Source organism: Bufo bufo, chromosome 3, assembly GCF_905171765.1.
Source record: "Bufo bufo chromosome 3, aBufBuf1.1, whole genome shotgun sequence".
Lineage (NCBI taxonomy): Eukaryota > Metazoa > Chordata > Amphibia > Anura > Bufonidae > Bufo > Bufo bufo.
Genome location: NC_053391.1, coordinates 350,853,172 through 350,868,372, shown reverse-complemented (window position 1 = coordinate 350,868,372; position 15,201 = coordinate 350,853,172). Strand labels below are relative to the sequence as shown.

At 41.0% G+C, this 15,201-nt stretch overlaps 1 protein-coding gene across 2 annotated transcripts in view; it reads left to right on the top strand.

The window, feature by feature from the left end:
• LOC120995333 (mannosyl-oligosaccharide 1,2-alpha-mannosidase IA-like) overlaps positions 1-15,201 on the top strand; it is a 115,860-nt gene that overhangs the window by 15,323 nt on the left and 85,336 nt on the right. For both annotated transcript variants that reach the window (XR_005777573.1, XM_040424462.1), the window contains exons 3-4: positions 9,740-9,855; positions 10,381-10,461. Coding sequence is in view for 1 of the 2 variants with exons in the window: in XM_040424462.1 (XP_040280396.1) it covers positions 9,740-9,855; positions 10,381-10,461 (197 nt within the window). In the remaining variant the exon portion in view is untranslated. The remainder of the gene's footprint in view (positions 1-9,739; positions 9,856-10,380; positions 10,462-15,201) is intronic.

Genomic DNA, 15,201 nt, shown 5'->3' with positions numbered 1-15,201 from the left:
GAGCAAATGGAGGAGGTAAGTATGATTTTTTTTGTTTTTTACACTATTTCAGGTTAAATCGATTCACTATCACAAAGCACAAGGAAATTTGGCTTTGCAGCGAATCAAATTTATCCTGAAATTCGGATCGAATTCCACTTCAGTGGATTTGATTTGCTTATCTCTAACCACTACATCGTATGCAACATTAAATGGTGAAATTAGCAAGTGCAACTTGTCGCGCAAAAAAAACGTCCTCATACAGCTATGTGAATGGAAAAATAAAAAAGTTTTGGCACGGGAAAGGCAGGGAGTGAAAAACAAAAACGCAAAAAATGAAATAAACAAGGCTGGAAGGGTTAAAACCACTAAATGTTAAGGATGGCAGTAAAAAAATGATTTGGCGCATCTGAATAATATATGTGTCTAAAATGAGGTGTGGGAGTCAGTGCCTATAAAAATACCCCCACTAAAATGCAAATCATTATTGATTAAAATGAGGTGTGGGAGTCAGTGCCTATAAAAATACCCCCACTAAAATGCAAATCATTATTGATATACCATTAAAACACAAAAAGGGGGTGGAAAACACAACACTCAATAATAATGCAATTTAGGCAGTATAGCTCCTGATGACACATGCAGACTATGTAGAAACACGTAGAGCACAGCAGCTTAGAGCAGAAGTATCATGGACTGTTAGATGGTAGTCAATGAGTCAGTTGAGGACAGTGCAGACAGCGCATATCAGCACAAGAGCGTTGTCAGTGCAACTACGATAAGTAGAATTATTCATGGTGATCTAACAAACTATTGATATATGGTGCCCTGATATTTTTTAAAGGGAGAGGGGTCTCTGTCTTATCTTAGACACTTCCCACACTACTGATCCTCTCTGACTCACGCTTGAATGTTGGGTTGAGTGCATCCTTGGCCACTCTTGGTGTTTTTTGACCTACGAACTATTGCTGAACTATGGTTGAATTGGGGTCCCCGGCACTGCAGTCTATCCCACAGTTTCAGGCAGGGTAAAAGTGAGTAAGTATTATCTGTAGTTACCCACAACTTGCAGCATTTTTACCACCCACCTCAAATGAAGTAGTGGTTGGTGGTGTGGACTGTACTCCCCTTTCTTACAATATACTGCCTAAATTGCATTATCATTTGGTGTTGTGTTTTTCAACCCCCTTTTTTTCTTTTATAATAGTATATCAATAAAGATTTATACACTGCTCAAAAAAATAAAGGGAACACTTAAACAACACAATGTAACTCCAAGTCAATCACACTTCTGTGAAATCAAACTGTCCACTTAGGAAGCAACACTGAGTGACAATCAATTTCACATGCTGTTGTGCAAATGGGATAGACAACAGGTGGAAATTATAGGCAATTAGCAAGACACCCCCAATAAAGGAGTGGTTCTGCAGGTGGTGACCTGACCACTTCTCAGTTCCTATGCTTCCTGGCTGATGTTTTGGTCACTTTTTAATGCTGCTGGTGCTTTCACTCTAGTGGTAGCATGAGACGGAGTCTACAACCCACACAAGTGGCTCAGGTAGTGCAGCTTATCCAGGATGGCACATCAATGCGAGCTGTGGCAAGAAGGTTTGCTGTGTCTGTCAGCGTAGTGTCCAGAGCATGGAGGCGCTACCAGGAGACAGGCCAGTACATCAGGAGACGTGGAGGAGGCCGTAGGAGGGCAACAACCCAGCAGCAGGACCGCTACCTCCGTCTTTGTGCAAGGAGGAACAGGAGGAGCACTGCCAGAGCCCTGCAAAATGACCTCCAGCAGGCCACAAATGTGCATGTGTCTGCTCAAACGGTCAGAAACAGACTCCATGAGGGTGATATGAGGGCCCGACGTCCACAGGTCGGGGTTGTGCTTACAGCCCAACACCGTGCAGGACGTTTGGCATTTGCCAGAAAACACCAAGATTGGCAAATTCGCCACTGGCGCCCTGTGCTCTTCACAGATGAAAGCAGGTTTACACTGAGCACATGTGACAGACGTGACAGAGTCTTGAGACGCCGTGGAGAACGTTTTGCTGCCTGCAACATCCTCCAGCATGACCGGTTTGGCATTAGGTCAGTAATGGTGTGGGGTGGCAATTCTTTGGAGGGCCGCACAGCCCTCCATGTGCTCGCCAGAGGTAGCCTGACTGCCATTAGGTACCGAGATGAGATCCTCAGACCCCTTGTGAGACCATATGCTGGTGCGGTTGGCCCTGGGTTCCTCCTAATGCAAGACAATGCTAGACCTCATGTGGCTGGAGTGTGTCAGCAGTTCCTGCAAGACGAAGGTATTGATGCTATGGACTGGCCCGCCCGTTCCCCAGACCTGAATCCAATTGAGCACATCTGGCACATCACGTCTCGCTCTATCCACCAACGTCACGTTGCACCACAGACTGTCCAGGAGTTGGCAGATGCTTTAGTCCAGGTCTGGGAGGAGATCCCTCAGGAGACCGTCCGCCACCTCATCAGAAGCATGCAAAGGCGTTGTAGGGAGGTCATACAGGCACGTGGAGGCGACACACACTACTGAGCCTCATTTTGACTTGTTTTAAGGACATTACATCAAAGTTGGATCAGCCTGTAGTGTGTTTTTCCACTTTAATTTTGAGGGTGACCCCAAATCCAGACCTCCATGGGTTAAAAAATTTGATTTCCATTTTTTTTTTTTTTGTGTGATTTTGTTGTCAGCACATTCAACTATGTAAAGAACAAAGTATTTCAGAAGAATATTTAATTAATTCAGATCTAGGATGTGTTATTTTTGTGTTCCCTTTATTTTTTTGAGCAGTGTATTTTAGCCTTTTTTTGTTGGCAGTGGCTCTCTTACAGAAACGTAAAACATATATTGTCTGATTGTTATTGTAAAATAAGGTGCACCAAAAGTTTGGTGCAAACAGTGTCAAGAAAGTGGTGCAGTTATAGTAAAAATGGGACTATGTTTACTGGACAATGTAGTAAGTAAATTTACTAATGTGATTGCACTTAGACCTTTGGTACATTTCTGGTAAATAATGTTGCATCAAGTTGTAAATCTGTTTATTAAGCAATTGCACCAAAATTATAATCCACTACATCTAACTTGCCTGTTTTGGTCTTCCACCTTGACAAAGGAGCGTGGCTTAGTACACGTTTTGGTGCAAAACAAGCCAACCAAGTAGTGACAAAAGTTAGACAAAAGTAACTAGCCCTCCCCCAAATTTATCATCCAGCATGAGCCACCTTGGTAAATTTGGCGCATCTTAATGTGTTTATACTATCTACATTTTAGAAAGGATTAATAAATCTGCCCCATTGTTTATTATCACACAGCAGGGAAGTTGGGAATCACCCAAAAGAGGTATGTGAGCCACATGTGGTCACCTCGATTATTAGAGATAATATATTACTTGTTAGGCAGAGTTCCATGTTAGGACATGACAGGAGTGAAAGAATGAATAGGTACTGCATGTAGCAAAAACGTTTTTATTTTAATAATATGTAAATTATCTGAAGAATAATTACTCTACAATTAATGTGAAAATTACATAGAAACTGAAATTGCTCTGTAATTGGAAAAGTCTGGCTAATTACAAGGGATTGATTGCCGTTAATAAGTTGCAGACGCTTTTACGCGATGTGAACAAACTTCAGTGGGATTTATTTGAATATTATTAGCATATTGGAAAAAATAAAAATGACGTACTTTATAGCACTAAAATCTTATATGAAGTTAACTTGTAATCGGGCACATGCAGTTTTGAGTGGCATATTTGAACATATTGAGTTTGTTTACACCCGCTAAGTGCGCATAATCTGTTGATCTTTGAGTTCTAGACAATATGTTGTGTAAGTCTGTTTTTTCTCTATTTATTTGAAACACCTTCAGCTGTTATCACATTGTTTACTTCATTTTCTATAAGCAAATGTTCAATTGTCAGTCATCATGGTGAAATCGGTTTCTTCTTCAAAGGAAATAAAAGTTGGTAGCTTAAATGGTCACTAACGTTTCATACAACTTTGCATAAATCAATAATAAAGACAACTATAAGAAACTTTGTAATATAGCTTACCAAAGAAAAAGCCTCTTTCTCTACTTATCAGCTCTTTGCCTCTTCCCTTTTTCTAAACTAATATTCATTCATGTAAGAACTTTTTCTGAAAAAAGTATAGGTACACTGTAAGGCATTTTTACCTGACAAGTGGGTGTGCCCTGTACTTGCGGGTGGTTTAAAAACTTAGGAGCAAGTTATCTAAAAGGATCACCATCTCTTCATACTAAATATTTAGCACACTAATAGAGATTGACAAAAGCTCTGGTTGCCTTCATCTCAGGCAGTTCAGGCATAAGTCTGCAATGGTGTGCTTGCACCTTGTTTCCCCACTGTGGATGTAAGTTAGGATAAAGACAGGTCTGCCTCCCATTGTCCACATGTTTGCCTCAGAGAATGGTACCAGGGAGGGGTGCATAATGTAAGAAGGTCCAAGTCCAAACAGATGGCTATGTACTGGACCAGAGAGTCTGGGAGCAGAGGGAGTCATACAATGGCCAGTGAAAATGACAGTACTATGAGAAGTGAGAAAGGCTTGAGTAAGCAGTGACTACCAGTAATGACAATGAGGTGAGAGACCTCCAGCTGGAGGGGTGGTTCAGGAACTAGGCGAGTCTGGTTGCCATGGTGAGTGACCAGGTTATCCACATGTGTGAAGGTGAGAAGGGACTCAGATGCAACTGGCAGTGAGGCAGAGGTAGGCAGGAGCCCCTCTACAACATTTCAGAGTAGAAGCAGGCCATACTGGGGACCCAGTCTAAGAGAAATCTGGTTGGCAAGAGGAGAAAACTCAAAGTGGAAAGAACATCATGCCTGTATCAGGGAAGTTTCCCCAGGGACTAGAGAAATTCTATAGAAACTATATATATACTGTAGTTATAAGGACTGTATACACCAAAAAGGGGAAAATCTTACTTTGCCTAGATTGCAGGCTGATAGCTCAGGAGAAGCATGTGTTACAGTAGGTCCTGTCTGTTTGAAGCCACCTTGTCCCGGGTAGATGGGTTCGAGATATTTTTGATCACTAATATGCGCAAAGAGCTTCTACTTTTTCTTACAGTAAGTATAGCAACAATGCAGTTTCCTTTTTTCATGAATTCAATGTTTACTTACTGTATGTCTTTGTGCATTAAGCAGTGTGCTGTTACTTGTAGTTCTATGTATGTGTTATAAGGACTGTAAGAGACTGTAACTACCACAAGTAATATGCTGTCATATTAGAGAGGTTGCAACTGAGTTTACTGCAGATTTTGAAACTGCCTCTGACTGAAATTATTTCAGCACCATTCCAAACACCTGCCTGCATTTGTACAAAGGTGCATTGGGTTCTGAATAAAAATCAATATATGTGACTTGCAAAACATAGAGAGACAGATATGTGATTACTGACTTTGAACACTGTCTTTCATTTTTCCAAAGAAGAAATTAAAGCTGAGCTCTGATTGGTTGCTATGGTTTTTGGGCTATGAGTTTCTAAGACATTGTTATTCATCAGTTTTGATAAATTAGAACCGTAAAAGACCATTGAGATCCTTCTCTTGATCCATTATCTTGACTAGAAGTAGATCACATCCTGTGATGTCCTGGATCAGGCTGAGCTTACTTCTTGCAATGTCATAATATAGATAGAATCTGGCCCTGGTCTTCTTGTGATGGCCTAATGTGTAGAGTCTGGCCCTGCACACTAAGTTCTTGTGAGGTCACAATGTAGAATCTGGGTGTGGTCAACACAGCAGGGCTATAAATCAAGCTTAGTCTTTGACAACAGTTTCTTTCTTAGTCTGGCTCTACGAGTGTAATTAGCAGTGAATGTGGACCCACTGTACCAACTAATTAGTTTAACTTTGGACTACTCCCAGTGGTGTTATTCTGGTGATCTACTGGTTTTCACCCTTTAACCTCTGTACAGGGATGTGGCCTTCACTGCAGGAGAGCCACCAGGCCGCTACCTCTTGGAATAGTTCCAGTGTAGTTTGAATATGATCCACAGGGGTCAGAGACACTGGTGTGAAGCACTGAGGAACATGAAATACTCCTAATCAAGAAAGAGGTCATGGCAGTAGAGTTTGTGGTATTTGTGAAACTGGTCTGAGGTCAGGGCAGGGAACAATGGTTGAAAACGGTATTCATGCTTTAGTCAGGGAAAGCATCAGATTATAAGAGTCAATGAACAGGCAGAGGTATGGTACACAGGCAGACAAACAGACAAGCACACCTTCAATGGAACACTTGCATGCTAGGAGCCTAAATATCAGACAACGGGGTGGAACAAACAGCCCAGAATAAATGAGGGTTGATTGGCACCTTAGTCAGCAGCTGAACAGGAACCAAGTGGAAAAGTTAGAGTACTACAGAGAAGTTTCACTTAATACACACAGGGTGAGTGGAGCAACACCCATGCCCACCTGCGATAGTGGGGCAGTGGAGGACAGGAGTCGACAGCATAACAATAAGCTTGTGCAAGCTGCAGACTTGAGATGGACTAAGTGGATAGGATACCTACAAAAGAACACTGAGAGCTGATAAGCTATAAAAATATTGTTTTATTAAATACGTAATTAAAAGCATACAGAGAGATGACAGACAAATGCACAAAGTGCAGCACAATCCTGGGAGAGTTGATAGGGTACAAAAAATGTATAAGAACAGAAGTGACCCAAATGTAAATACATCCAAGTGAAGCAAAGCCAAGCGGGACAAAGTCTGTCCCCATAGAAAAGAATGGGTCTGCAATTCCGTTCCGCAAAATGCGGAACAGAATTGCGGACGTGTGAATGGGCCCTAAGGGTCTCTTATCACCGCCAGTTAGTTAGCTACTTGTTAGGTAGTTAGCGCCCACCGCACCACAGTCACTGATTAGTCGCTGATTAGCGTCATCGCTGTCGCTAATCAGCTCTAGTGCTATATAATATCTGTAAGTGATCAAGACTGATCGCAATCAGATCTATATCAGTACATTAGGGTCACCTTAGGCTCTACAAAACACGCAGTGTTCGCCCGATCAGGCCTGATCTTGTGCCCACACTTGCGTTCAGTCCGCCCCACCGCAGTGGCAGAATTTTTTTTTTCTGATCACTGCAAAAACACCGTAAAATCGCTGCGTCGCTATAAAGATCACTTTTGAGCTTTTTGGATCTTTATTAGCGATCGCAGCTTTACTTCGCAAGCACTCCTTTTTACTAGGCAGGTGTGCCCCTAAATTTAGTTAGCCCAAAATGTCAAAAAAGGGGTATTCCGCTGAAGAGTACTTTTAGGATTTCACAGGGCATTTTTACGCATTTGGATTCCAAACTACTTCTCACGCTTTAGGGCCCCTAAAATGCCAGGGCAGTATAAATACCCCACAAGTGACCCCATTTTGGAAAGAAGACACCCCAAGGTATTCCGTGAGGGGCATGGCGAGTTCATAGAAGATTTTTTTTTTGGCACAAGTTAGCGGAAATAGATTTTTTATTTTTTTTCTTACAAAGTCTCATATTCCACTAACTTATGACAAAAAATTTTTTTTTACATGAACTCACCATACCCCTCACAGAATACCTTGGGGTGTCTTCTTTCTAAAATGGGGTCACTTGTGGGGTATTTATACTGCCCTGGCATTTTAGGGGCCCTAAAGTGTGAGAAGTGCCCTGTGAAATCCTAGGCTGCAAAAAAGTGTCACACGTGTGGTATCGCCGTACTCAGAAGAAGTAGGGCAATGTGTTTTGGGGTGTATTTTTACATATACCCATGCTGGGTGAGAGAAATATCTCTGTAAATTGACAACTTTGTATAAAAAATTTAAAAAGTTGTCATTTACAGAGATATTTCTCACACACAGTATGGGTATATGTAAAAATACACCCCAAAACACATTGCCCTACTTATTCTGAGTACCGCGATACCACATGTGTGACACTTTTTTGCAGCCTAGGTGCGCAAAGGGGCCCAAATTCCAATGAGTACTTTTAGGATTTCACAGGGCATTTTTACGCTTTTGGATTCCAAACTACTTTTCACGCTTTAGGGCCCCTAAAATGCCAGGGCAGTATAAATACCCCACAAGTGACCCCATTTTAGAAAGAAGACACCCCAAGGTATTCCGTGAGGGGTATGGTGAGTTCATGTAAAATTTTATTTTTTGTCACAAGTTAGTGGAATATGAGACTTTGTAAGAAAAAAAAAATCAATTTCCGCTAACTTGTGCCAAAAAAAAAATCTTCTATGAACTCGCCATGCCCCTCACGGAATACCTTGGGGTGTCTTCTTTCCAAAATGGGGTCACTTGAGGGGTATTTATACTGCCCTGGCATTTTAGGGGCCCTAAAGCATGAGAAGTAGTTTGGAATCCAAATGCGTAAAAATGCCCTGTGAAATCCTAAAGGTACTCATTGGAATTTGGGCCCCTTTGTGCACCTAGGCTGCAAAAAAGTGTCACACATGTGGTATCGCGTACTCAGAAGAAGTAGGGCAATGTGTTTTGGGGTGTATTTTTACATATACCCATACTGTGTGTGAGAAATATCTCTGTAAATTACAACTTTTAAAAATTTTTAGACAAAGTTGTCAATTTACAGAGATATTTCTCTCACCCAGCATGGGTATATGTAAAAATACACCCCAAAACACATTGCCCTACTTCTTCTGAGTACAGTGATACCACATGTGTGACGCTTTTTTGCAGCCTAGGTGCGTAAAGGGGCCAAAAGTCCAACGAGTACCTTTAGGCTCTACAGGGTTGCTCACAATTTAGCCCCGCCCAAAATGCCAGAACAGTAAACACACCCCACAAATGACCCCATTTCGGAAAGTAGACACCCTAAGGTATTCACTGAGGGGCATAGTGAGTCCGTGGGAGATTTTTAATTTTTTTTGCCAGAAGTTAGCAGAAATGGAAACTTTATTATTATTATTTTTCCTCAGAAAGTGTCATTTTCCGCTAACTTGTGAAAAAAATTAAATCATACATAAACTCACCATGCCCCTCCGCGAATACTTTGGGGTGTCTTCTTTCTAAAATGGGGTCATTTGGGGGGTATTTATACTATCCTGGCATTCTAGCACCTCAAGAAACATGACAGGTGCTCAGAAAGTCAGAGCTGCTTCAAAATGCGGAAATTCACATTTTTGTACCATAGTTTATAAACGCTATAACTTTTGCGCAAACCAATAAATATACACTTATTGGATTTTTTTTTATCAAAGACATGTAGCACAATAAATTCTGACACAAACTTGTATAGAAATGTAATTATATTTGAACAATTCTACCAGAAAAAGTTAAAAATACACTTTTTTGGAGAAAATTGCAGTCTATTTTGATTAATATCAGAAAAATTAAAAATCTCAGCAGCAATCAAATACTGTACCACCCAAAGAAAGCTGTATTTGTGAGAAGAAAAGGAGGTAAAATTAATTTGGGTGCCAAGTTGCATGACCGAGCAATAATCTGTTAAAGTTGTGAAGTGCTGATTTGTAAAAAAAAGGGCCTGGTCACTACTGGGGTATAAACCTGTGGTCATAAAGTGGTTAAGTATTATTTGGGCACTATTTTTGGAAGTATTGTAGTGTTTTGTGTTATTTTATAACATACAGTGCTGTTTTTATTTTAATAAACTCACAGACACTGTGATGACTGTAATGTGCTTTAATACTTTGTTTGGTCTTTGTTTAATCATCATAAATCATAATAAGCTAATAGGATTACAATGCAGTTATTTCTCTCTTTCAAACAGGGGGATTAAAAGGAGCAACAATAGTTGATGCCCTGGACACTCTTTTCATAATGGATTTGGAGGAAGAGTTTGAAGATGCTGCAAAGTGGGTAGAGAATAGCCTAGATCTGAATGTGGTAAGAATAATTCTCATAAGAAAATGATACAATTTAACTCATTAACGGTCATAGTATACACATATTACTAATACTGGACATCCCTGGCAGTGTGTTGGTCCTTCCATATCTGGATCACCACTGAACTTACTGTAACTCAAGTCGTGCCGTTCCCTGGCTCAGATGCCTACTAAAAATAAATTTTTGGGAAATTAAAAACTAAGTAAGGAAGTCTTTAAGAAAAATGTAGCCTATTTTTGGAAATCACAGAACAGCACAATGAAAGTGCATTTTTCCCTTTATATAGCCTGCTATGTTTCCTGAAATATAAGTTTTGACTTGCTTAGATGTCTATCAAATGCTTTAATGAATTGTGCTGTGACGAGCCTACAAAAGTGTTTCCCTGTGGATGCAGTTACTCTGATCAACTGTTATGATTATACAGTACTTGGAGAATGATAGATAATGATGTAAGACGGATTTCTAGCCACATTAATTGTAAACATATGTCCTCTTTATTGCATTCTGAATCTTTTTTTCCAAAAGAATGGAGAGGCTTCATTGTTTGAAGTTAACATCCGATACATAGGAGGACTCCTCTCTGCTTACTACCTGTCTGGAAAAGAGGTGAGAAAAAATGAAGTTAAATACATTTTCTGTAATGTGAAACATGCTGCAGTTTAGCAAAATTACTCTGTATGTATTTATAAAGTGCTGACATGTTCAGCAGCCTAATATACATGCATCCATAATAGTACACACATCAGGAACAATGGCATAGGGAGTCAAAGACCTTAAAGTTATTGTATGAGATCAGAAACACAAAAAGGGCTACTTAGTTGCCTAGAAACAGCACCTCTCTTGACCATGGGCTATATCTGGAATTACAGCCCATTTAAGGGAATGGGTCTAATCATCAGTACCAGTCTCAGCCTATTAACAAGAGGGGCACTGTTTGTTAAATTTTTAAAATGTTCTCTAATTTCATACAACCTGCCAAACGAATTTCTGGTGATTTTTTTCAAATATTTTCTAATATCGTGCAGTTTTTGCCCTGGCCACAAAGCTTAATAATAGGTTGATAATTCCTGTTCTGTAGAGACTACTTTTCATCAGTCATCATCACAGACAGGGCCGTCTTTAATATTGATTGGACCCTGGGCAAGAGGGAGAACACAAGTGCCTCTGCCGCATTCATGGGTCCATATTTTAAATAAGTAGCAGGACATGTAGGGCATACATGGGGGATGTCCCTGCACTTACTATTATTTCTGGGCACCGCTCCATTGCGCCGCTGTGGCCCCGTTACATCCCCCCTCGCTGTATGCTAAGTAACAGCATCGGAACACCAGGGAGGAGACATCAGCTTTTCTCTGTGGCCGTTCCTTCTCCCTGGCTGTAGCGCTGTCTAATCGCAGCGCAGAGCGTCACAGCCAGGGAGAAGGTGAGGTTTTTTTTTCTCCCTGGCTGTGACGTTCTGCGCTGAGATTGGACAGTACACACAGTACATTTACATACAGCACTAAATGTATAGGGAGGTGTACACCTACTACAGCACACATGGGGCTTCACACTCTGCTAAGCAATTTCACAGAGCTTCATTTGCCTACGGCAGTGTATGGGGAGGTGGATGTGGCTCCACATGTGTGTCTCCCTCCATTTACTTCTTTGGGAGAATGGGAACCATGGTATCTGAATCTATTGACTCTTGTGGATATACCATAAAAAGTTTTACCTGCAGTCCTATGTAACACTACACATAGCACAGTGATAACTCTCTGAATACAAATAATACAGTAGATGTCTCCTGCAGTCCTATGTAACACCACAGATAACAGTGATAACTCTCTGAGTACAGATAATGTAGTAGATGATCATGACTCTCAACTATTACACAACTGAAGGATGGCCATTATTAGTGGCACGCATAGTACGCTGCTGCAATTTTTTTTAACACTAAGCCATGCCTCTAATTTTGCTTAATGTCTATCTATACTGTACATGTCCCAATTCCACCAGTCCCCTTTCGGCCCAACAAAATTGAATTCCCCCTTACAGTAGAATATCTGAATTGTTAATAAAATAATAAAATAACCCTCACCCTGTTCTCCTGGTGAATAGAACACACACGACGTCCTAAAAATGCAGAGACATGCCACAGCCCTCGCAGGAAGGCGAGACAGATCTGGGGCAGTTAGGCGGTATAGATGGTACCTTCAGTCCTATGTAAAACCACAGATAACAGTTATAAATCTCTGAGTACAGATAATGTAGTAGATGTCACCTGCAGTCCTATGTAACACCACAGACAACACAGTATTAACTCTCTGAGTGCAAAAAATATGCTGGTTGTCACCTGTAGTCTTATGTAACACTACAGATAACACAGCGATTACTCTCTGAGTACAGATAATGTAGTAGTGTTACATGCAGCCCTATGTAAAACCCCACATAACACAGTAATAAGTCTAGTTTAGATCATATAGTGGATGTTACCTGCAGTGCTATGTAAAACCACAGATAACACTAGTGCAGATCATGTAGTAGTGTTACCTGCAGTCCTACATAAAACCACAGATAACACTAGTGCAGATCATGTAGTAGTGTTGCCTGGAGTCCTTCGTAAAACCACAGATAACACTAGTGCAGATCATGTAGTAGTGTTGCCTGCATTCCTACGTAAAATCACAGATAACACTAGTGCAGATCATGTAGTAGTGTTGCCTGCAGTCCTATGTAAAACCACAGATAACACTAGTGCAGATTATGTAGAAGTGTTTCCTGCAGTCCTACGTAAAACCACAGATAACACTAGTGCTGATAATGTGGTAGTGTTACCTGCAGTCCTACGTAAAACCACAGATAACACTAGTGCAGATTATGTAGTAGTGTTGCCTGCAGTCATTCGTAAAACCACAGATAACACTAGTGCAGATCATATAGTAGTGTTACCTGCAGTCATACGTAAAACCACAGATAACACTAGTGCAGATAATGTTGTAGTGTTAACTGCAGTCCTACGTAAAACCACAGATAACACTAGTGCAGATCATGTAGTAGTGTTGCCTGCAGTCCTACGTAAAACCACAGATAACACTAGTGCAGATCATGTAGTAGTGTTTTCTGCAGTCCTACGTAAAACCAGATAACACTAGTGCAGATCATGTAGTAGTGTTGCCTGCAATCCTTCGTAAAACCACAGATAACACTAGGGCAGATCATGTAGTAGTGTTGCCTGCAGTCCTATGTAAAACCACAGATAACACTAGTGCAGATTATGTAGAAGTGTTTCCTGCAGTCCTACGTAAAACCACAGATAAAACTAGTGCTGATAATGTGGTAGTGTTACCTGCAGTCCTACGTAAAACCACAGATAACACTAGTGCAGATCATGTAGTAGTGTTGCCTGCAGTCATTCGTAAAACCACAGATAACACTAGTGCAGATCATGTAGTAGTGTTGCCTGCAGTCCTACGTAAAACCACAGATAACACTAGTGCAGATAATGTTGTAGTGTTAACTGCAGTCCTACGTAAAACCACAGATAACACTAGTGCAGATCATGTAGTAGTGTTTTCTGCAGTCCTACGTAAAACCACAGATAACACTAGTGCAGATCATGTAGTAGTGTTTTCTGCAGTCCTACGTAAAACCAGATAACACTAGTGCAGATCATGTAGTAGTGTTACCTGCAGTCCCATGTAAAACCACAGATAACACTAGTGCAGATCATGTAGTAGTATTGCCTGCAGTCCTTCGTAAAACTACAGATAACACTAGTGCAGATCATGTAGTAGTGTTACCTGCAGTCCTTCGTAAAACCACAGAAAATACTAGTGCAGATCATGTAGTAGTGTTGCCTGCAGTCCTAAGTAAAACCACAGATAACACTAGTGCAGATCATGTAGTAGTGTTGCCTGCAGTCATTCGTAAAACCACAGATAACACTAGTGCAGATCATGTAGTAGTGTTGCCTGCAGTCCTACGTAAAACCACAGATAACACTAGTGCAGATCATGTAGTAGTGTTACCTGCAGTCCTTCGGAAAACCACAGAAAATACTAGTGCAGATCATGTAGTAGTGTTGCCTGCAGTCCTAAGTAAAACCACAGATAACACTAGTGCAGATCATGTAGTAGTGTTACCTGCAGTCCTTCGGAAAATCACAGATAACACTAGTGCAGATCATGTAGTAGTGTTACCTGCAGTCCTAAGTAAAACCACAGATAACACTAGTACAGGTCATGTAGTAGTGTTACCTGCAGTCCTACGTAAAACCACAGATAACACTAGTGCAGATCATGTAGTAGTGTTACCTGCAGTCCTATGTAAAACCACAGATAACATTAGTGCAGATCATGTAGTAGTGTTACCTGCAGTCCTACGTAAAACCACAGATAACACTAGTGCAGATCATGTAGTAGTGTTACCTGAAGTCCTATGTAAAACCACAGATAACACTAGTGCAGATCATGTAGTAGTGTTACCTGCAGTCCTATGTAAAACCACAGATAACACTAGTGCGATCATGTAGTAGTGTTACCTGCAGTACTATGTAAAACCACAGATAACACTAGTGCAGATCATGTGTTAGCGTTACCTGCAGTCCTTAGTGTGTCTCCCTGTGCCTCTCTCACAGGTCTCCATGCTGGAGGTGCCACCTCCTCCTCAGGACGTACAGTAGGAACACTGTGGGCATTGTGGGTAGCATGGCTTGGTCTGTTCCGACTTCTGGGGCCACCCACCCCAACAATGCACACAGCAAAAATTGTATGCATTGTTGGGGTAGGCCGACCTAGAATTTAGAACAGGCATTTAATTGAAGTCGGGTTTGCGGGTTGCGGTGGTGAGTGAGCCTATAGAGGCCCTGAGCGGGGGCACTATGGCACCTGCGCAGCTGCACAGCTTAAAGGGAACACTGGTTACAGGGCATGTCTAGAAAATGCTACCATAGAAGTCATTGAGGCAGATATGCTAAGACTGGCTTTATAAACCTCTCAAACATATCTCTAAATGCTGCTAACAGCCCAGGTATATGACTCCCATCACCTTGCATAGAAAAAAAGAATAGAAAAATCTACAATCATAACAATAAAAACTGATTACAAAAAAAGGATATGTATCTGGTTTTACCTGTTAGAATATTTTTTTGAGATGACACATTCCCTCTAAGGATATTTATGAAGTATGGAAGGAAACAGGCATTCATAGAGGAAGCATACATGAAAACAGATAAAACGTTCAGAGCCACCCATAGCCCCTAAGCAGCAGTACTTACCGGGAACCAGTGATCCACTATATTATAGAATAAAAATACACTGCTCAAAAAAATAAAGGGAACACAAAAATAACACATCCTAGATCTGA